Below are 24056 nucleotides of genomic sequence, written 5' to 3'. Positions count from 1 at the left end.
TCAAATGGGTCCATGGCAGGACTGTAAAAACCCTGTCCAACCAAAAATTTGGGCCGGAGAAAATTATTGGACTGCCTGCCTGTCTGTCAATGCTTATATCCTGATTATTATTATATCTGAATGAAGGGGGCAGGACTTTCAAAGTCCTCCTTCCACCTTTTCTTGACCTTGTGACGTTTTCCCTCGAGGTCAAGGGAAAGGCGCAATAGAAAAAGGTGTAAGGAACTCATCTTTTGACTATTCGACCACAGTCCTGGTTTAATGTTAAAAATCACAGTAACCTATGCTTTTATTTTGAAGGCAGTAGCGCCGTTTCCTGTCGTGTGCTGTCTAACTTCATCATAAAAGTATTTTTTCCTCTGGTGATGTGACATAGTTGAAAAGGCTAAATACAGTTATATGAATAATGCGCTCATAAAATGAAACACGGTCTCTTTCCTGTGGGACACATTAAGCAAATACATCTTGTAAGTGACATTAGACATATCACGACAGACATGTAGTTTGTAACTGCACCGTGTACTTTCGGTTTTATGCCTTTTAAGCACTTTACTACTTTTTTTTTTTTAATTATACACATAAAGTATAGATGATGCTTCTTCTGATGGGTATCCACCTTTATATATTTTCATATGTGGCCTATATAACCTCCACTTTCTGGGTTTATAGGCTGTTCATAAAATGGCCCGATCATCATGTTTAATGTGGCGGTGGGAGGAAACCAGGAAACGCACGGACACGAAAAGTGCGACAGCGCCACCAAGTGACATCTGACTTGGATGGTGAACTGGAAGGATCTTAGTCAAAACCCTGCGTAGACTCTGGAATGACGGGAGTGCTCACTGTCCTTAGCGGGGATCATTAAATCAAGTTTTCTTTTGTTTCACCGGCTGTAGAGTTTCTCTGGATTATAACTTTGTACTTTTCCGTTTGGACTCTGGGATCTGAACCAACCTGCGCGAAGACAAATAAAACAAACTTTTTTCTTTATCCAGGAGGTTGGTCTGTTGCTGACATGCTCCGCAGCCACTTTGTTGCTGTGTTCATTTTATACTTCACAGGTGAGTACACACATTAAAGTTTTCATTTAAATAGGATGTGATGTTATTTCAGCCATGGCAATGGCAGTTGTACATCTTTGTTAAATCTTACTTTCCCCCTGCAAAAAGGAAATGCCTTCATCTCAGCAACAACAACAACTGTATTAGATGCAGATGTGTTGCATTTTTTTGTTGTTGTTTGAGTGCAAGTGGAGCCCACTCCTCGTTTCAGGAATGAAGAGTTGAAGGCGTAGAATCCAGTCGATCTGAACTTTAAATGAAGCTCTACTTTGCTGACCAAGCAGTTTAATTACAGCTCAGCTCCAATCACTGCCAGTTAATTACTGAGGAGCCCCCCCCCCCCCTTCCTGGGCTCCATTTAATCCTGCAGAGATAATAGCGTGACCTGAAATCCACAGAAGCCCAGATAATAATGCAGAGTGACTGAAAGGATGCTGTTCACCTTTGTCATTAGAGCTAAATGAAGCCTTTGTAACTCAAACAGTCCTTTGTCAAACTGCACACCTCTGCCTGCTCTGGTGTGACTCACCCCTGCTTCATGGGCTCACCCTGCCTTCAGGGTGCACGTCTCCCTGTGGTGGTACAGTCCACTGTGAGTGGGTCGTGATGCATGAGTCTTGGTATTTAGTATTTAGATCCATTACTTGAGTGAAAGTGAAAATGTAGAAGTACCACGTCACAAGTAAGAGTCCTGTTTTGAAGAGAACAGAAGTATTGTCATCTAAATTTGAGGATCAGAAGTTAAAGTAGGCCTACTAATTGTACAGAAAAATTGCCCTTGTGCATCAATACATAAGCAGCTAGTTTTAACTTCTCCCCTAAACTGGTGGTTCTCAACCTGCGGTCGGGCCCCTTCAAAGGCTCACAAGATAAATCAGAGAGGTAAACCAGTAGGAAGGAAGGAAACACTTTCTGCTACACAGATTTTAATTCATTTCTTGGAACTGTCTTTAATCTTTGAAGAAAAAGAAACCATGTGAGTGCTTTTTAGTGATTTTTTTCAAGTAAAAAAAAGCCAAACACTCGCTGGGACAACAGGACTATTTTCTGACCTTGTATAGACAAGAAATCAATCATCAAGGAAATAATTGGCAGATTCATTAATAATAAAAAATCTTTTTTTAGTTTTTGTATGGAGTCATGAGCCAAATCCACAGTTTAATATTAAACAATGCAGCCTTGTTGGTTAATTAAACAAGGAGTAACAACTGCAACATTTCCCCTTGAAATAGTGTAGTAGAAGTATAAAGTATATTAAAATAGTCAAGTGAAGTACAAGCACTACAGTATACTGTTGGGTTATATGTTAATGTTTAGCCCTGCAGTACGTTTACCTGCCATTAAAAACACAGACTTGTATTATGCATGATGTCACCTGAAGTAATGTCTGTCTCAACTGCCCTGCAGTGCAGACCATCAGACTGATGAGCTGAGCTTGTTTTTTAAATTCTCCGTGAGGGGAACTTGGGAAATATTAGTCTGGGGAAGTGTTACTGTAATGGAACACTGGGCTCATTATGAGGAAAAAATATGCTGACGACGGGTTTAATCTGCACATTGTTGGAACAATCTGAAGCAGCTTCCAGAGTAAGGGAAGTTGAATGTGATGCATCATCATAGTTATTATTATCAGAAACTGTGTTATAAGTGAACTTTTTGTTTGCGGGCCAGAAGACAGAATGGTTGAGCTGCTGTGAAGGAAGTAGTACGGAGGGGGGCGGCCTGGAAAGTTTGGCACTCAGCTCTAAACATGGAGTCGTTTTAGGGATTTCAATAATGGAAATGTGCCTGAACTACTAATGCTGAGAGAGGAGGAGATGACAGTGAAGAAGATTTATTATGCAGAAAGGCAACATTTAGAGTGAAGGTCGTTCTACAGTACACAGCCTGCTGCTTATTACATGAAAAGAGATGAGTAAGAGGGGAAAATCTCCAAGTGAGGAATGAAAACATGCTGTTCGTCCTAATTTGAGGTTGAACATGTTGATTTTAAAAGGCTGCAGTCTAACGTGCTTCCTCTTGCACTCTTATCCCCGTTCATGACTCTTCCTTTCTAGAAAACAACACAAGCTTTAAGCTGCTCTCAGGTTTACTAGCATTTCTAGCATCTGATGGCAAATCCAGGTGCCTGTTGACTGGAATGTTATTGAGTGTTCAAGGAAACCTGAAAAGGAGTTCTGGAAAAGAGATTGTGTTTGTTTTTCAGCTGGCTCTGGGACCACAGTGTACCACAACCACAGTGACTTTGCAGAAGAAGACTACGCTCCTCAACTGGACTACAAAAGTGCGTATGGATGGGGAAATGGAAGGGTGATATGACAATATATACCACACTATACAGTACTACTGTCATCTCCTTTTAATACCTCTGGTGTCCAAGTATAAAAACTTAGCAGTAGCCTGCTCTCCACCGTTCCTCTTTGAACACAGACCCTTACTGGTGTCACTCCCCGGGTCTGACCAATGGGGAGGTGACATGCCACTCCCCTCGAGGCGCGTCCTACAGGAGTACCCTGGGAACCCGCTGTGAGATGAGCTGCGATCGAGGATACCGACTGCTGGGGAAGAGCTCAATCCAGTGCCTTGCCAGCCGGCGCTGGTCTGGGACCGCTTACTGCCGCAGTATGTGGAAGTTTAAATTCCGGGGCATCTGGTGATATTTATTGCTTTGTTATCCTTATTCAGAACAAAACTCACATGTTCCTTGAATACCATGAACACGGGCACTGTACTTTAGTTTGAGTCGATGCCACAAACACCAACCTGCTGATGTAAAATCTTCACCCGCTGGTGTTTAATTGGTGTTTGAATGACATTTGCTAAAATCTCAAAGTGCCCAGCTGTTTGAGGAAATTATATTATTAACTCATGCCCTACTTTTAAAGATTTCTTCATATATATATATGTATTTATATTTGTGTGTATGTTCCTTCAGAGATGCGTTGCCACGTGCTGCCCCTCATCCCACACGGCAGATACACCTGCACTCACGGCGTCATGGTGGACTCCAGGTGTGACGTCAGCTGCGACCCCGGGTATCGCATCCAGGTTGGAAACTCTCGCACCTGTGAGCGCAGGGGGTCGTGGAGCGGAGCCCAGCCGGAGTGTGCAGGTACATAATCCAGCTCTATTGCAGATCCACACTATGCTGACCGGATTGTTCAACTCAATGACATGGACATAAATTCAGGCCGTCTGTATTGCTGTCTAGTTTTCATTATTCTTTCACAAACCAGTGAGTGTCCAGTCACAGTCACACAACAACAAGCACAGCTCCTGCTTTGGACAGAATCCAGGACTGAAGTCTGCTTTCTTTCAGTCCTCATATTTTGTTTTATGACTACTACAGTCAGATGGATTTCTTTATCTCCAAAATCTCCAATAATGTTGTAATTTGTTCATTTCAGATACTGATCCTCCAAAGATCAAGTGTCCTCTGTCCAGACTCAAGGTCGCCGCGCCTGGAACGCTCACCGCGACGGTGACCTGGGACCCCCCCACTGTAAAAGACACCGCTGATAAATCACTCGAGTACGTTGCTCCATTTCATTGCCCCCCCCCCCCCCCCCCCCCTTTCCTGTTCACCTTGAAATCAAAGGAGCAGCTCTTACTGGATGTGTCTGTCTGCAGTGTAATATTGGTCGACCAGGAGCCAGGCACCGAATTTAAAGAGGGAGCCAACGTTATCCGGTACAAAGTGTACGATCAAGCCAGAAACAGAGCGGCCTGCAAGTTTATTGTACGTGTCGAGGGTAAGTCGACTTATTTCGTGAGTTGACATGCCGCACACAAACACGTGACAGCGTGGATGACACATTGGGTTTTCTTACTTCCTTCCAGTGAGAAGATGTGCACAGCTACCCCCGCCTCTGCACGGCCACCTCACCTGCTCCTCCGACGGGAACAACTACGGGGCCACGTGTGAATACCACTGTGAGGGAGGATACGAGCGGATGGGCACGTCTAGTCGGGTCTGCCAGTTCAACCGCAACTGGGACGGAGTCCCCGCCGAGTGTGTTCGTGAGTCTGCATCAAAATGATGAATTTGCTACAAGACTCCATCATGTAGGATATACATGCAGGGTGCAATCTGTGTGTTTGCAGCGATGGAGATTAAATCCGACGTCAAGACGGTCTCCGCTCTCCTGGATCAGTTCTATGAAAAGAGGAGGCTGCTGATCATGTCTGCGCCCAACATCTCTGACCCAGACTACCAGCTGCAGAACATCATGATACAAGTGAGGAAATGTTTTAGCTGCTGGTGGTCCCCTTTTTCCTAAAATGACAATAAACTGAAATAAACAAGAAGCTCAAAATCTGTTGCTTGTCTTCCTCTCGTGTCCACCAGAAATCCGACTGTGGATTAGACCTGCGGCAGGTAACCCTCATCGAGCTGCTGGGCTCCCCGCCGCGCGAGACAGGCCGCATTAAGGAAAGTCTGCTCACCTCGGAAGTCATCCAGGGTTTGAGGTAATAGTGAGAAACTTCATCCATTAAGCGAGCTAGTCAGCAGTTTCCCTGTTCATTCTGTGTGTGTGTGTGTCTTTATGTAACTCCCATTCTCATTAACAGTAAAGAGTTGTTTCTGCTTCACTCTATTACATGTCAGGAGTCTCCTCATAAAGCGATCCTCTGTGGAAAAATTCCATTTGATGGATTAACGCTTAAAAATAGCAGTTTAATAATTCCAGGGCAGCAGTAATGGGATGAGACTGACAGTGCATGGACTGTAAACACGTGGCTTTGATTCTCATGAGCATCAATGAGTCATTAAAAAAATAAATAAAAATGAAGTCCACCATTTTGCACCAGACACAAGCAAGAGACTAGTTTATCTTAAAAGAGGCAGAGATATAGATTTTTCCACCAGCTGTGTAATTGGAGTAAGGGGCACTGCTCACTTTTTCCAGACTGGAAAATCTCCTCAGTCTCTCCACTGACACAGCATACTGAGGCACATTCTCTGACTGTAATGCAAAGCACTCCAACTCAAATCCCCTACTTTTTTTTTTTTTTTAATGCACTTTCAGTTCATAGTTTTGCTTTATTGATTGGTTCACAACATTATCATGCATTTGCAGCTGTGTTTCTGACCACCTGATGAATGCAAGTCCAATAATGGTGTTCTTTTAGCTCTGTTTTGGTCTCCAGCGACCCCCGAGGTAAATACCTGGCTCTGAAGCTGCTACATGATCCACTGTGGGTTTATTAGAGCTTATTTTCTGGATACAGCTGCATGCTGCTGCCAAAAACACCACGAGAGCCGTGAAAGTGAACAAAAAGACTAGAAAATATAAACATTGAGATGAAAGACATCATGAAGTTCCACAGAGCTAAGGGAGAATCTGCAGACAGATTGTAACCATCTGGTCAAAACTATTGATTTTAAGCAGCTATGATGATATCCATATTCCAGTCCCGCCTCGAGACACATCTCTTCTTCCCTGCTTCCCACCAGCCCCATGCTCCTTCCCTCATTACCATTGAATGTTGTTTTGGCTTTGTCTTGTTTTGCTTTGTTTGCTTTTTCCTCTCTGTAAAGCGTCTTTGAGTGTTGCGCTATAAAAATAATGTATTATTATTATGATTATATCAAAGTGTGAGATGGTGCAGCGCTCCTTTAATAATGCATCGTGTGCCTCTCTGTAGACACGTGTTCAGAATCTCCAGATCCTACTTCAGCATGCTGCTGCTGGACAAGCTCGGAATGGACCGCGAGCGCTTCATCACCCCGATGGCGTCCGATGAGCTGTTCTCTTACATCGATGGCTTCCTGATGGACGAAGAGGAGCGAGAGAGGCTGGAGCTCCACAGGGACTTCTGTGACTAATTTAATAAACCTCTCCGGTTGCCACGGCGATAAACTCATCACTATTACTAAACGCAACATGAGGAAGGAGGACAAACAACCGGAAACCAGGTCCAGAGGGACATCGAGGGGGGGAAAGAAGAGGAGAAGGCAGTTCCTTGTGTTCAAATGTGATTACTGAAGGACACTGAAGTTCTAGCACTGTTTTCTTTATCGCGTATAATCATGAAAAGCCCAGAGGCCAGAAAATGGACAACACAGTTACAGAAAATACAAAGTAAAACACAAGTAAAATAAAGAACTACATTTTGAACCACAGCGATATAACATTAGGTTGGACACGAGGTGGCTTTTTGTCAAGGAGCCGCCGTTCTGATCTTATATTTAATGAGAATTAAAAATAACTCCTACAAAAGTCTACTGAGGAACACTAGAGTGGACAGATTGCTGTTAAATCCAGCTGGTATGGACCATCAGGCATGTTTCTTTGGGTTTAGTACATTTTTTATTGGGTGAACAGGATATTCATGGCAACTCTGAGGTTAACACGACTGATCACACGTATTTAAAAATCTGCAAATAAACAAATGTAATAATTTCAAATAAAGCTTTTTATGCATCTTATATAAATATACATTTTACACGAGTGTATTACAATGTGTTGGGTGCAATGTCAGAATTTTTGTGTAGCAGTTTATAATGACTTGTTTCCCACGCATCTGAAATTCTGTACAATTATAAAGAAAAAAAAAAGTGACACATTACAACGCTCCCTGTGCATGAATTTGAATAACAAAATATTATATAGCTTGAATTTTAAAAACCTAAAAATTGTGTCAATGCTCTTAAAAATGGTTTTGTGATGTTTTGGCACATTTCCAACAGTTACACCAGTCACCAGCCACTCAGTATGTAGGTTCACTTCTGTAGAGAAGTTTCTGTTCTGATAATATTGCAAAAATATACCCACAATGTCATATTTGTCTCAGACCGCACAGCTTCTGCTGCTCTCAGCCTCCTCCCTGTCTATTCAGGTTCAGGCCTGTGCTTTGTCCTCACTTGCCTTTCAACATAGTGGAGCGCAGTGGAAGAGTGCCCTCTGCCCACGAGTCGGGGTACTGCATCATCTTCTCCCACAGACTGACTTCCTCTCCAACGGAGTCCATTTCCACTTCCACTTTTCCTGTTTTCACCATGCCTGCAGGAGTAGAGATAACATGAACGTTATCCTGAGTGTAAAATTAAGTGCGGAGCCCTTTTGCCACTAGTCAAATTCCTTTCACTCGCTGACAAACTGGGGAAAACACACAAAAACCTTGTAGGTGCTTCAGCATTAATCTAAAATTAAGCACATCTTTCTCACAAAAGCAATTGCGTTCTGACAATAAAACTAAACTAGAAAATGCTGGATATGATTCTACTCTTTTTATTAATTAAATTGAAAATTACACCCACATCTAGAGGGGGTAGGAATGCCAAACCAAAACAAATATTAAAGCCAAAACAGAAAATAAAATAATGCACCTCCTCAAAAACCACTGTGAACCAAACAAGGAAAAACACATTCATTAAACAGTAGACAAATATACTTTGGGTAACAAAGGAGAAATAAGAGAAGTATCAGATTACAGTAAGCCTTGAAAGTCGGTTGGTAACAAAAGAGGAAAATATCCGGATTTATTTGACCTTTTCCGGAGCTGAGACGAACTCCTCCCAGGAACTCGTTGCTCAACATGGCCTCTCTGTCCCACACCGTCAGCTCCAGACACATCTCCTCCAGCTGCTCCAGAGCCAGCTCCTTGTACACGAACGTGTGGTCGTAGTGGGGGTTCAGGTTCTTCTTCACAACTGGAGACTTTCTCTTTGTGCTCTTTGTCTTCGATGGGAACAAGCACCTGCAGAACCACAGTTTAGTAAAGAGGAACACTTGTAGGGGAACACAATATCATTATAAGGCTGGAGAGTTCATCGCTTACCCTTTTACAAAGCTATCGGAGGTGCCTCCTTGTTTCATTGCTATCAGATTCTTTGCCTCCTTAATTAGGACATGCAGCTCTCCCCCTCCCCCAACCGCCGCCTTTTTTCCTGAGAAGAAGACGGACGCTCTTAGAACACGAAGGCAAAGTGCATCCAACACAGTCAGAGCTTTCTTGCCTTAGTCCCACCTTTGGTTTTCTCGGTTGTTGGCTTTTGAGCTGTGACATACTTCAAGGAGATCACCAGCTCTCCTTTGTACTGAGCAAAAGCTGAAGCCGACACAGCAGAGGCAGACTGTTCAAGAAAAGTACATTATTTTAGGACATAAACGAAGTGTGCACATTAAGAATTCACCTGCATCTGTCTATATATAATCTATCTAATATATATCTAGGATTCTAAATTTCTTATTATAATTCTTTTAATCACCCAACCTATACCAATCTATACAAAGACACCCATCTATCTCATGCAACAGCCAAGGATCTAATCAATGGCTTCACCTTGGTTTGATTTATTCTGACTTTTGGGCCACTCGCTCTGATTTAAAGCACGACGAAGTGCACTGTTTCTTCATCATCTGATCAGCACTGATTAGTTCTGTCAACATGAACACTTCATTCGTCAGCTTTGCATGATAATTCGTCAATTTACTACACCCTGCACATCTGTAATGCTTCCGTTGGTTAGTTTCAGCAAATGTTCCTCCTCGTTAATGCACTTGGGCATATTTAAGGTGACAGTCTGAAAACATGGCACTTGTTTATTGTACCCAGTCCATGTGAATTTGGGCACAAACCCCAAACGATCCCTCTTTGTGCCCTCTCGTTCATTTGACAACTCACTTAGAAAGAGCTTATTGCCAGACTCCAGTTTCCTCATTTGTAACAATATTTATAATAGATATTTACGAGTTCAAAAGGAGTCCACAAGATGTATCCTGGGGAGTTCTTCATTAGACTGCTTGTGATTAAACATAAAATAGTGCAACCATGTTTACTAACGAGAAGCATTTTCATGCCTCTCCCAGAGATTTCATTATGAGGAAGGCTATGTATTAATCACATTAGATGGACCTCAGTGATTCACATACTGCGAATGGATGAGCACCGCTGAATGTAAACACTTCAGGGCACCTTTCTTTACTATGCTAAAGAAAAACTACAAGCTGTGTCTCTTCTCTACCTTGGCCCTGAGTGCCACACGGTCCATGTACAGGGAGTCGAGGTCTCGCGAGTCCAGAGGGATCTCCGCCTCTCCGAGGAAGGCGTTGCGGCTGAAGCGACCGTGATGCCAGACTGATATCAACAGGGAGCGGGTTGCCAGCTCAGAGCGGCTGATGGAGTACTGTGAGTGGGAGATGAGGAGAAGACAGGATTGATCAAAGGCCCGTCCCAATACAGAAACCTCATATCACTTTCATGCTTCGGCCCCAGGGTATTAGTGTGGATTAAAGCACAAGCAGAATTCAGATCTCGTTGGATGATGAAATGCTCTAAATTATGACATTCTCCCTCTTTTAAAAGAACAAATCCAAAATGACAAATCGATTCCCACAGCAGTTCTGTTTGTCACAGTATTTAGCTGACTCTACATTGTACGCAAATCAATATTTGACAACAGCTATTCTAATCTGCAATGTCAATATCAAATCTTAAAGTCTCTGTAGGTGTGGCCATTATTTGCAGCAGGCATGGCGCAAGGTCACTAATCAGGGAGTGTCATTAAGTCAACAGGAGAAGGTCAACAGTAGCCGCACGGTTAGAGACGCGCCAGTTATAAACCATCACCTTCAGCGTCTCTTTGTAGACGGGGTCCACCGTGTGTCTCTTGGTGCTGGTCTTCCTTTTGCTCTGGCGAGATTTGTCGGGGAGGAGATAACATTTGACGTATCTGAAACGCAGAAGAAAAAAAAAAAAACAGAAAGATGTTTCAAATGCTTTTTTTTCCTGGATGTGCTTACTGCCCCGCATGCTGTGTGTGAAAATATCTGTTGACATTCAATTTCCTGTGAAGCTCAAGTAATCACCTCGGGGACGCGATTATAAACACTTCTGTACACACAGCAGCTTCTTATCTACACTGATCAAAGCTGTGTTAACATCACTGAGGGGTGTGTGTGTGTGTGTGTGTGTGTGTGTGTGTGTGTACAGCAGAACAATGTGTGCGTTTCAGAGCCATGAGCTGCAATCTGAAGGCCAAAGTTTGGACAAACTGCTTGAAAGGATGCGTTCGAGCTCCACGTTATGAGTAGAACAGTGAGTATTTACGGGTGGGAAAGCCGGCCCGAGGCGTCGCCGTAGGCCAGCCCGTGGCACTCCTCGATGAAGACGTGGAGGCTCTGGGTGTGTTCGTCGTAGCTCAGAGAGAAGAGGAGTTCCCCGCTGACCTCCACGCTGTCAAAGTCTCCTGCTTCGCTGTAAATGCTCATCATGCTGCCCAACGTGCTCTGGAGAAAACATGCAACACAGGATGTAAATCCATCATCACCACTCCTGTGTTTGTTCCAAGTTCCATAAACATCAAATGTTGACATTAAGATAATGTTTGGACAAACAGACTCTGAAGGCTTAAGGCTCACGTCATAGTTAAATAAATGAAATAAAAAAAGTAACATGGGAACTAAAGAAATCATCAACACCACATACATGCTGGAGGGTTCACAGGAAGGGACAAACAAATTAGCAAAGATCAGGAGGCTTCTGTCAATATCTAAATCCAGAGCGACAGCGTGAAAGTCATGGCCACGAGGCTTTGGTAACTATAGAAACATTTTGGCTTTACGCGTCAATTTCACACTTCCTTACTTGCCGGAGGATATTCTGAGGTTAAAGATGCTCGTTCAGATTATCTTAAAATGAGTTCCGTTCTGAGAGTCATAATGAGCTGCTCTTCTAGCTTGCTGTGAGAAAACGGCAATACTTTACCTTTGAGCTATTCAGGCTGTAGGAGCTTGAAGCCATCGACCTTTTATGAAAGTTAACCAAACGGTCAATATCTTCGTCCTCCTCTCCATCTTCCTGTGGCAGCAGAACAAACATTTAGAAGCCTGATCAACAGTGTAAGGTTTACCATTGTTGGATGGTTGGCTGTGTTGTGAGCTATGATAAGGCTTGTGTTATATTTTTCACATTTTTGTCAAATTATAGTCAATTTAAATAGAGAAATGTTAAATTATCCTGTAAATGCCTACAACTAGATGATGACCTCTATTAGGTAGTAACATTCAACAAATAATACAGGAAATAATACACCACAGAATAAACAGCCTGACTAAAATCCACTTTCAGGAATCCAGCTGATGGAAACATTCCTGACAACATGTTCTAAGAGGGTATCAGAAGATGGATTCTTACCAGTGTGTCTAAGCCCGGAACAGAACGGCTCCTGTTGCCCATCGAGACCTCCGCTGTATCACATCCATCACGCAGGTCCAGCGTCGATACACACTCTGTTAGAAAATCGGCAATTCAGCTGTGATACACACAATGTTTTTCATTTGACTCGGGTAGAAGAACAACAGATTTGCACATGACTATATCAGATACCAACCAGGAAGTTTTGGGGATCGTTTGACGCTCTTTTTGAAGAGTCTATCAACATCTATGTCCGGGCTTGGGCTGACTTCTACTTCTGGGTCCTGTAGTGAGAAAAGCAGTCGATCAGTCACTAAAAAAAAAAAAAAAAAAAAACATCAAATGGCTTGTGACAGACGTTGCTTGAAAGAATCATACATTGTGAGCTTCCAGGTTGTCATCTCTAAGGAGATCTACTTCCACCAGAGCAGTCAGACTGGAAACAGTGGACCCTGCTCGGCTGGACGCAGCTGAGGGGTTCTCTCTCCTGCGTGATGATACAAATCAGTATTAATTACGGCTACAACTTTTTACATTCAAATACATATCATATTACCTTTTACATTTTTTATGTATGACCTAGTGTCTACACTCTCATCCCGATTAGCCTGAAATTAGCAATTGGGGTATCTCAGCCAATACCAGCTCAAAACACCCATGTGTGAGTAAATCATCACATTAAAGTGCTGCCCTGTTCATGATATGGGGACACCCATCTATAATGAAGCAGACTGTACTGATTGATTTTTCTTCTCTATTTAAGCAAAACTTCAATTTACATAAATAGATATTTTTTAACCACTAGAACACTTTTGTCTTATTTTAATGGAAACTATGAGGTTTAGGTTGCAGGCCAACTTATCCAAATGTATAGTAAAAAAAATCTATATAATTGATCATCAGATTGTTTGAGGGATTTTCTGACTCATCTACACTGAGCAGCTTCGGGGTTGGAGGACCAAACACTACCATTCCTGCCCTGAAAACGTTGCTTTGAAGTCACCATGGAATGCTTTCAGATTAACTGCAGGTGAGTTCACCTTTTTTGCTCTGGGGTCACACAGCCGGACTCGGTTTCTGTTTTACTGCTTATACTGTTGTTTTCTGCAGACTCGGTGTCACTGCGTGTTGGCTTTGAACAAACTTCCTCCTTTGATTCAAGCGATTCCATTGAAGCGATGGATCCCGAACCCTCCTTCGAATGGCTGTAAACATGACAAAGGGACGACGCGTTATTAATCTGAGTAGGAGAATCAATTAGTGTTTCTAAACCTGGCCACCGATGAGAAGAATGATGACACACCCTTTAACGTTGTCCGTATGTTGATTCTTCTGCCTGACCCTTGGGACAGGAACGGGAAGATCTGGGTTCATTTCAGAACTTCTCAGCAGCTTTTCTCCCGTTGTCTCGCGCTTCTTTGCTGAAACGCGGAACAAGAGTTGAAATCACTCACCAGTTCAACAAAGCGCTGTCGTGTTACTCCTCTCTTAGCGTTTATTTCCTCGTACAGTTGAACTGGGCCTACATTCCAGTGACTGCGGCCATTTCATATTTGCCCTGACAGAGTTGTTTACATTCCCGGCTGAACGGCCGATACCCACTTCCACTTCCTGTACTCACCCTGAGGTCGCTTTTTCAGGGACATCCTCACGAGGTCGTGGCCAGGCGTCGTGCAGAACCGGTTGACCCTTTGATCGTAGAACCAGTCACCTGTCCTTTTCTTGAGATCTCTAGAATAAATAATAAAGGTCTAAACTCAACACAGTTACACACTCACGTTTCACTGATTAGAGCTCTGTAATACACATACACCCCATTTCAAACAGTTAAAATATTTTTTTTCCATTATTTCAAGTATCGTTTGTGTATCCAAAGCCTGATACAACGTATTCCTCTGTGCCATATAGTTGGACTTAATCATTCACACACCAGAATATGCTGAAAATATTCATAACAACATCAAATGCCTTCATCTAGCGCTGAATAATCCCCAACAGATGCACGCCTCCTGTTTGCTCGCCTGACTGAACTTGGGTATATTTGGGACTTTTACATCTTCACTAGGCTTCACTTTGCCTCAGAGCTTTTAAGGATTGGTTGAATATCTGAACAACATGAACTCTAAAGACAAATTGATTTGTTCCAGACACATTATTCCCTCAAACGCAAACAAAACAATCTCTTACGATTCTTTGGCACACACGTTGCACAGCCAGGATCCTTCGGGGAAGGTTGTTCGGCAGTTGCTGCACACATGGTGATTGCAGATTTTACACTGGCTGGAGAAAACAGTCAGTCGACTCAGAGGCTCCTGGCATCGGCCACAACTCCGCTGACTGTACCGGCCACTGCCACGTTTGGCCCCTTTCCTCTTCACTTCCAGCAAGTCTGTCTTCAGACCCCTGAGACACAAAATGAATAAATAATAAAGAGGAAGTTAGTTTTCCTTCTTGAGGAGTCTACAGTCTGTAAGTTATATATAAATGTAACCTTTTTGTACATTTCCCTGCATAGCTTTGAAAAAATGATACATCCAAATGGAGGACTGGTGCTGACTAATATGGTTGAGATATATTACACTAATATCGTTTTCAAAATGCACGTTTTATAGCTGAAACAACCAGTTAATCAATTTGATTTTGATATAAAAATGCAAAAAGTTCACTGCCTCCACCTCCACCTTAATATTTCTCTTTTTTATAATAAAGTATTATGTCTTTGGATTTTGAACAAACATGCAATCTGACTGTAACAAACATTTTATTGAACAAACAATTCATAAAAAAAGAAATTGATGATGAAATGAATTGTTTGGTGCAGCCATAATATACATAATGAAAAGGCACATTGCATCATATCAGCAAATCAGCAAATAAAGCAAATCTTTTCAAATCTAACTCGGATTCTCGTAAAACGAATGTGATCATATTATCACAATGCAATTCTATTGATAAATGACAATGTATGCATATTGAGATAAGATATGATATTCATTGTATCTTTGTGGTCCAGTACATGGCCTCTAGTGTAAATTTGTCCTCAGCACCCAGCAACTAGGGCTGGGTAATGTTTGAGGTGTTTGACACTGGTGCCAATAAGATACCTGGTTATCAGTAAAGATAACAAAATTATACTTTTAACTAACGTTGTTTAAGAAATATGAATATGTTGTCCTTTTTCTCAGTGCATTGTTAATGGTAATGTCTGTTGTAAGCTGTATACAAATGCTGCCTTTATTAAAAAAATAGATCTATATATAATCAAATTAATATTTCAATCATTATCAAAGTAAATAAGACTAACAATCCCAACATTTGATACTTGACAGATTTTTAATAAATCAAAAATACTCTAAAAACCATATTTCAAGTTTTGCTAGACTTAAACTGAATTACTTAATTGAATGAGTAATACCTTGAATTTAATTAATTAGCAATGACCCTTTAGTACCTTTATCAATGATGAGTGAGGAAAACTAAAGTAAGTTAACCATTTGGTTCAACTAATAGGAAGCGTCATCCTCTCACCGTACGCGCTGCTGCTCGGCCTGCCTCAGCTCCTCGTCCCGCTGCAGCACCTCCAGGATCAGCTCCCGCTCTCCGTCGGACAGGAAACCCAGGTTGATCATGTCATCAGCCTGAGGCATCGCGCCGATAACCATAAAACCTCAGTGCAGGCTTACCGGCTCAGCTCAGTCGCATGGAGAAGATCTCCTGAAGAGCAAACACAACATCAGCAATAAACTCTCCACTGTGTTACTGCAAAACCTTTGATTAAATACGGTCAAAGCCTGTATTTTAATAACTTGACTGCAGGAGAGAAGGTCTTTCCGTGATCTGATTGAAGGCAACCTAAGCAGAGCTCTTGTTGACTTAATTGATGATGAAGATACAGATAGGCAGGAAACAGCTGCGTGGTCCTAATCAAATGAGTAATAAGCTAGTGAGCTACATTTCACTCTTCCTGTTTGCCTGCATACAGCGACGCCGCAGTAGAGCAACTTTGTGATGGATAGTTTTCAAGTGCAAGAGTCGTAGCCTCCTTCTTTTATTTAAAAAGCCTTATGCAAGAAGGATTGCTCATGGGAATCCGGATAAACACAAATCCAACAGAGACAGCATGTTTTCCCATTCAGGACAGGAATTAATCTACAACGTTGGAGCAAACTAATAAAGCTTTCCAAAAGTGATACATGGCTAAAAAGGAACCAGGATGTTGGAGGACTGAAAAAACAATCCCACAGAAAGCCTCTGCCCGGGTGAAAGTTTGTTTTGACTGAGACAGGGATAACACGAACTTGGCTACTGTGAAGGGTTCCCACCCTCTAAGGATACAGAGAACCGGGCGGAGTTCAGCGACTAAACCATTTGTTTAAGCCCAGCTTGTCATCATGGAAGGATTACTGAACGGGTCGACCTGGCCCGGGTCTAGTGGGTCAAGGTGTCAGGAGGATCCCCCTCCCTGGCCTTTACTATAAAATGTAATTTAAAGAGACACGCATCAACCAGGAAGACAAAGAGGATGTGGTGTAGGTGAGGATGTGGCCCCTTTTAAACATCTGTGACCTGGGGTCCCGTTGATAATCCTTTTATGACTGTTCCCTTCTGAAATGTTAGGCTGCGTTTCATTTACGACCATAAAGAGGAGGAACTGTCTGTTAAGTAACGTGTGGGAAAGCTGCAACTCAAAACTGCACCTTTTGTTCCTCATAGCTTGAATGCCTGGAGCGCAACTGAGTCTGCCAGGAGTTCAATAACACCCGCAGGGCAACTTGTGCAGGTGAAACTTAACCTTCAAGGAAACGGCGCATGCGCCAAGTGGAATAATCCTCTCCAAACACTGCACGCGGAATATTAAAGAGAGGATTCGGTTAAAACAAACATAGAGGGGAAAAGTTCGGCACCATAGCAACTTTTGCAAAAATATAGACATTAACAAGGATTTTAATAAAGTTTTAATTTTTTTGTAAAACACCAAACTGCGATAAACCACGTCGACATTCAGAATTAAATAGATCCACGAACTACTAACGGTCGAACGTTTGAACCAACTGGAACCTAAATGAGCGCTAACGTCCCCCCTCCTTGCGTCCATATTAAACTGTTGGTGAAGATTTGGGGAAAACCACTCGCTTTTTTTTTTACTGACACACAGTAAAATGACACCCACCTGTTGTTGAAAGTCGAGCTCAGGCGACGAGAGAGATTCCTGACAGAAAACCAACAAAACGGTGACAAAGAGCAGCAGACGAGCCAGCAGTTTAAGATGATGACATTTCCGTGTGTCCAAATTCACTTCGCTTGTCGGCTGTAACCATGTCCCAGTCTCCTTCCCCACGTCTTCCCCTCCCGTCTCCAAAAAACGTCTGACTTCGTGCTCCGGGCGCTACAGGAGTCCCGGAAGATGAGGGAAGTTTGCAGCAGACGAGCAGGAGCGCCTCTCTACATTTTCCATGACAGGTGCTTTTCCTCAGCCCGTCCTATGGAAGCTCATTTCCGCCACTGTAAAAACAAACAGAAAAAAACCTTCTCAAAATATTGACTTAGTATCTAAAAGACTTCGTATCTTAAAATATTGTCTTAGTATCTTAAAAAAAAAGACGTATCTGAAAATATTGTCTAAGTATCTAAAAGAAAATACTTTTATCAAAATATTGACTTAGTATTTAAAAAAAAGATTTATCTTGTTTGACCACTCAGAGCCACCATAGGAAACATCTAAAATATCAATCAACTGGACTACCTACATAACTAATATATAATAAAAAAAACGCATTGGACTCAGTGTGCAATGGCCTTTAGAATCTCAAAAAATTATCTGAAAATATGAACTTAGTAGTTCAAAATAGTGAGAAACTTCATCTACGACAACTTATCTAAAACAAATGATGTTGTATCTCAAAATTGTAAGGAACTTTCTCAAAATATTAATTTAGTATCTCAAAATAGTGAGAAACTTTATCAAAAATGACTTAGTCTCTAAAAAAAATGACTTAGCATCTAATAATGAGAAACCTCAAATAGTATCTCAGGATAATGACATACTACATTTTTGAGATACGTAAACACTTTTTTTCCCTGTGTGAAAGTGGCATAAATGGGCTTCCATACTATTTACCACAGGAGGGCCAGATGTGGAAAATCTGACCCGTTGAAACAGTCCATTAATCTGCTCTGCTCCTTTTACCCTCCCAAACATTAACGGCAACAGTTTCAGGAAGTGCAGGTCTACTTTTGAAAAAAAGAAAAAAAAAAGAGACTGTAAACGTGAGAAATGCAACACATAAACAAACAGCCAGCCATTTATTGTCATCAAGAAAAAAGGCACATCAGATGGTCTACCTGTATAGTTCCCTATAGTACACTATGCCATTATTTATTTATTTAATAATTAATCCATTTATTTATTGATGTACAACAAATATATTGTCATTATGATATCTTTATTTTCTCCAAGAAAGGATAAATAAACAACCTTGTTCATCTCCTGTCCCCATTGTAAATATAATGGTATTTCAGAATGAGTGTATATGTTGATTTGAATATTTATGGTTATATGTAAAACCCGTAGTTGGCTGACGATAAGTTATAGATGATCTTTTTTAGTCTCTACTGATTAAACGAGCACAACCAGGTGCCTCCATTTAAAGACTGAGGGGTCGCTGACTGAGAATGGACTAAGGTGACCCTGGACATTTCTGCTGACTTTGAATTTCATACGACAAAAAAAAACGACACTCATATGGGCCATCACTCACTAAGTAAATCCCTGCTGCCTCCACAGCAGATCCAGATGCCTAACAAAGGAAAAGAAAAACATGTTGTAGTAGCATGTTGATTCACCACAAGCTTCAGTGCTTTCTACTGGAAGGATGAACACAATTCATCCAGAAGATGTTCCCTTTTTTGGGTCCAAAATCTCCTATAGATGTTTGATTGGGGTCAGACCTGCTGACTGCCAAGGCCACATCATGTGATTCACATCACTTCCATGCCGTTCAGTGACCCTAAGGTATGTACGCATTCACTTTCTGTCTCTCCACTCCATTTTTCTTCTTTAATTTGCCAACTGTCTACAGCTCTGAAGTGAAATAGTAGTATTAAACTAATTTATAAGTATGGCTGCTGCCTTCTGAAGTTCCAAACATGTATTGACAAAGCAGAGTAGTGTATTTGTATCTGATCTCTCTCTGGCAGTCTTGAAGGTTTGGGTGTCGCTGTAATTGCAAGCAGTGACGTCAGGCGCAGTGGATGAGTCACGTCGCGGTCTGTAGCTTTTCTTTCCAGCCAACCACAGGGGGGTCTAGGGATCAAACACCGGAGGCAGTAGAACACAACAATGAAGTGCCCTTGAGCAAAGCATCAAAACCCACCACTGATAAGATAAGGCTGTAGTTGTGGTACAGCGTGGCAGCTTCCAGATGGGATTATATTTGAGTGTGAGGCAGGGCCACGGGAACCTGCCCTGGATAAATAAAAAGGTTTATAAACACACGGCGGCAGCTGATTTCACCGCCTGCCAGGTGAAATAACCATAGAGAACAATTGGTGAATTGTTGTGTTGGAGGCTTCTAAAGCAGCACATCAAATGATGAATGCTACAGTGTCCGCTCCGTATCTGTGTTCAGCTCCTTGGCTCAGGATGGTCTGCACTCCAAGTCCAGCACAACGTGGTGAACATGAGGTGCATAGGACTTCACGTGCTCTACGTGCTGCTTGTTCGTTATCCACCGCGTGCCAGTGATGTCTTTTAAAAGAGAGGCGATGCGGTCTGCTGCGTCGTCGGCCCAAGCCTGCCACGCCTCCACGGCAGCTTTCTTCCCAGAAATTCTCGGGGCGACATCATCGATTGCTGGAATGGCCGCCGCGTTGGGCGACGCCGAGGTAACGTTCTGGTGAATGTGCAAAATGCCACCGGCTGTTCTCTTCAGCAGTCGACAGGCAACAGGCCAGCCGTCCTCCGACATCGGTATGAGACCCAGGTTCACTCGGTCAGCAATGTCACTCAATTGAAGCTTAAAAAACAATAAAAAACCATATAAGTAAATTATTATCCTAAAAAAACGATTTTGATTGCTAGTCATTGCACAAAATATCTATAGGAACACATGCTTTTTACACAATAGATTGACTTTGTGACTCCTGCTAAACGTCATGATTTAGAATGATTTCACCTGTGAAATAGTTTGTATTCTGGAGGAGATGCAGACTAATTAAAAATTAAATGATTCAGAGAAATTTGACAAATTAGCAATTCAGAATTTCCACCACTGTGATGCAAGAAATGTGCTTGCAATTAATAACACTAGAAGAAAAACGTTTTTTTTTTTCTTTTTTTTTTTTGCTGACCAACTTTCAAATACTAAATACTAAAAAAAAAAAAGTGTCAAAATCATTCTTTTGGGTTAATTTAGATGACATAATTAAAAGGTTTGAAATTCTCCTGGCAGAAGTTAGAACTGTGAAATACAGTTGATTCATTTTTATGTATAAATATTACGAATATTACATATAAAGAAACAAAACGATTCAATATACACCATAACATTAACACTGCATGTGTCATTTTGTTAATGATTGGAAACCAAATTAGCTTGTTATCAATTTAAATGACAGAATTCTAGCACTAGAGGGCAGAACACACCTCCATCCCTGTGGTGAAGACCATTTAATTAAGACAGCTAATACTGTAACGTAATCATATAAGCATTATGGGATGAAGACACATTACTTGTCTGTTGTCTCCTTGGTGGACGGTGCAGCGGTCAGACACCTTGTTTGCAGCAAGGTTTTTCTGCAAAGCCTCGACTGCGTCCGGGTTCCACTCACAGGCGTGAACGTGGCCGGCCCCGGCGTGGACCAGATACGGGAGAGTGAAGTATCCGATACCTGACACAAGAAACAGTGTTGATTGTTAATATCTCATATTTAATTTCTACTGAAGAGTGAATGGGTTTGGAACTGGACTAAAAACAATTCATCCAGATAGTCATGAGAGGAGGGAGTATTCATATGAATACTCCCTCCTCTCTATTATCATCTCACAATCTGCTTTCATCTAACTTTTAACTTGTTAGGACTTATCTTAACTTAACTTATGTATTTCCTTTCTTTACGATAATTATTATTTTAATGAATCTCAATTTATTTTATTTTCACTAATTTACTTTAATTATTTATTATTATTATCTTGTCTGTTTGGATTTTTTTCCAAGCCCTTTTTTTGTTTTTTCTTTCTTTTCACTAACATAAAATACTACTTTTGAATTAATTAAATTCATCTTAAAAAACTATCAAATTGCCCCCATACTGTAACTGTGGGGCAATTTAGGGATTTATACATGAGACTAATGTTATGGCATGTTCTTTGTCTTTTTCCATTAATATTTTCTGATGAAATTAGTTTGTACCTTGGAAAACAAAAGTACATGCAACGGGTCAACAAATATAAAGTAAAAAAATAAAGTATAAGACGTGCTTTTTATTGTTTCCCCTTTGGTGATGATTAAGTGTAAAAGAATGATACGTTATTCCTCATCAATGTAAAAACACGTTGTCAGCTCTCCCACCTGCATACAAATCCACTACAGTTTCGCCTCTGCAGTCAAATCCAGCCACCCGGAGCTTCTCCGTTATGTTTCCAGCTGAGAACATACATTTGTTGACATCAAACTCGTAACTGAAACAAAGGTTAAGACATCAGTTTAGCCATCTAAGTTGTGGCCAGTTTTGTTCATTTATTATTTAGTTCTTCTCAGTGAGCAAATCCAAGGCAAATAAACTATCCCGATTGATTATGACTGAGACTTACCTAATTCTATTGTCCACATGTTTAACCCAGCTTTGCTCTCCTAAGAGCACCGTCACCACGGGAGACCTGAATCCATCTCTGGATATTCGACCCATCTTTGCCAGCCGCTTTGCCCCCAGTCCTTTGGCCACTACACTCCATAGCTGTTGATCTAAAAAAAAGAAAGTAAAAATGAATATTCTACTGAAGTACTTTGTGCACGTGCTACTGAAGGAGAGTGTGGATAACTTTGAGAACTACCCATCTTCTTCCATAGTGGCAGCGAGAAGCTTTCTCCCAGTAGGAGTAGGTCTCCATGCCACTGGAAGCTGCGAGGGAGGTCCCCCCTCAGCTCCTCCGTCCATCTTTCACCATGAGATTCCAACACCTCCTGGACGATTGCCTCTAGTTTATCACCACTCGTTCTCCCCCTCTTCTTCTTCCGCAGACGAGACTATGGCGAGAATAGGACGGACAACAGCAGATAAATACAAAATAATAAAAATAAAAAATAAAGCTGCAGCACAGAGGTTAAAAACTCACGTTTTAATTACCTGTCTGTCAACTACTTCACAGGCACTGCCTGAAGCCCCGGTTCGGAGAGATTGCGGGTCAAGTTGTGGCAGACAGGATGGTAACATGGGCAAGAGGACTGTCTCATCCGAGTCTGTCAGTAAACACAAACTCCGATCAACAGCCCCTTTCGACTGCAGACGTCTCCTGTAACAGAAGGCGTTTGAATGTGTTTCCAATAATGTTTCTGTCCATATTGCTCTTGGTTTCTATCGGTCTATCTATATTTGATTCCCATGCTAACCGCAAGCTTACTTCCGCAGCTGGATGGTTGATTTTACCTGAACAGCTGTGCATGGCACCGCGGCACACGGAGGCAAGGCACTACGCCCATTTACAAGCATACGAAAATCCACTGTCACTGCCACTTCCACTTGTGTGACGGTTCAAACGCGCTAACGTTAATTTAGCTTACGACACAAAAAAAGATAGCTAACCGGAACAGGTGTTGTGTCGAAGTATGATGCCTTGTCGAATATAGTTCCCTCCTATTAAAGTGATGGCGCACCGGCCAGTGGATTTTTGGGGAACACATACCGACAGGGGAACAGTATTTGACGGAACACCAGTAACTGTTCGAAGCGTGTTTCTAGTCGGACTATTTACAAGGACGGACGTTTCAAAATGCAAAACTTTATTGTAAACGTCTTTATCAAACTATTTGGCTAGCTTACTCCTGAAATTAAACTGCGAAGGTTTCTTAGCTTTTCTGACACTGAAGATGAGCAATGCATAATTTAAAGGTAACGGATACTTCTTAATTTCTTTTAAATGTTTTGGTAGAGAACGAGAGCTCTTGTAGGAATAAATCTGTAGCAGTTTGGACAAAGTTGCTGTAGATGGAGACGAACGGCTCAAAACGAAGGGTAACGTTAACGTAACTGTACATGGCTTTGAGAAAAAATAAATAAGGAAAACACATTATCCTTTGACCTTAGATGTATCCGTTTCATTACTAAACAAAGCCGAAATAACAGTCTAACGTTATATACGTTTAAATCACATATCCGTAATGTAACTAAACGTTTATAAGCTCACCATAACAAAGCAATATCTCTCATAAAGGGACATGTATTTATTTATTTTGTCTGTATTTATTTTTTTGCATTTTTTGTCTGTATTTTTCTTACCAAAAATCATTATGCTCTTGCTTTTTATTTATTTATGTGGTAACATATTACTCTCACATAATGTTGGTAGGACTCCAGAGAGACAGATTTTAAAAATAAAATAAAATAATGAGCCAAACCAAAACTGATGCAACAGAGGCCAAGATATCCTGAGTTTTTGCCTGAAAATGTGGATTAAATGTGTAAAGACTTATACTCTTTTTATTGACCTTTTGAGATGTCATGTCAGATTTGGTGGTTTCATACAGAGTTAATGCAAGGAGACTTGTTATTTTCCATTTGGTTGTATGTTTGTCTTATAGTTTGTTAATGGTAAAAATGTGGTATTTGTATGACATTTCCCCTTTGGGGGATAAAGTT

General features: G+C 41.5%; 3 protein-coding genes across 3 annotated transcripts; 1 reads left to right on the top strand and 2 right to left on the bottom strand.

Annotated features, from left to right (window-relative positions):
- Positions 1-760: 760 nt before the first annotated feature.
- srpx2 (sushi-repeat containing protein X-linked 2) lies at positions 761-6896 on the top strand. Its single transcript, XM_084009762.1, has 10 exons — positions 761-1061; positions 3268-3345; positions 3492-3683; positions 3997-4173; positions 4469-4592; positions 4692-4813; positions 4902-5081; positions 5166-5299; positions 5410-5531; positions 6711-6896. The coding sequence occupies exons 1-10, from the start codon at positions 1016-1018 to the stop codon at positions 6889-6891; spliced, it is 1356 nt and encodes a 451-aa protein (XP_083865888.1). The 5' UTR covers positions 761-1015; the 3' UTR covers positions 6892-6896.
- A 1019-nt stretch (positions 6897-7915) lies between these two features.
- Positions 7916-17657, bottom strand: sytl4 (synaptotagmin-like 4). Its single transcript, XM_084009761.1, has 17 exons — positions 17374-17657; positions 15732-15917; positions 14391-14606; positions 13825-13934; positions 13507-13624; positions 13244-13408; positions 12582-12690; positions 12400-12487; positions 12204-12298; positions 11775-11867; positions 11118-11296; positions 10638-10740; positions 10033-10194; positions 9036-9141; positions 8847-8955; positions 8557-8765; positions 7916-8068 (listed from the first exon to the last, which is right to left on the bottom strand). Exons 2-17 carry the CDS (start codon positions 15863-15865, stop codon positions 7926-7928), a joined length of 2139 nt encoding a protein of 712 aa, XP_083865887.1. The 5' UTR covers positions 15866-15917; positions 17374-17657; the 3' UTR covers positions 7916-7925.
- A 3297-nt stretch (positions 17658-20954) lies between these two features.
- On the bottom strand, positions 20955-23065 carry trmt12 (tRNA methyltransferase 12 homolog). Its single transcript, XM_084009763.1, has 6 exons — positions 22822-23065; positions 22548-22713; positions 22255-22447; positions 22015-22165; positions 21773-21847; positions 20955-21092 (listed from the first exon to the last, which is right to left on the bottom strand). Exons 1-5 carry the CDS (start codon positions 22908-22910, stop codon positions 21808-21810), a joined length of 639 nt encoding a protein of 212 aa, XP_083865889.1. The 5' UTR covers positions 22911-23065; the 3' UTR covers positions 20955-21092; positions 21773-21807.
- Positions 23066-24056: the final 991 nt, after the last annotated feature.

This window comes from Eutrigla gurnardus, assembly GCF_963514095.1.
Source record: "Eutrigla gurnardus genome assembly, chromosome: 5".
Taxonomy (NCBI): domain Eukaryota; kingdom Metazoa; phylum Chordata; class Actinopteri; order Perciformes; family Triglidae; genus Eutrigla; species Eutrigla gurnardus.
This window is presented reverse-complemented; position numbering and strand designations above follow the sequence as displayed.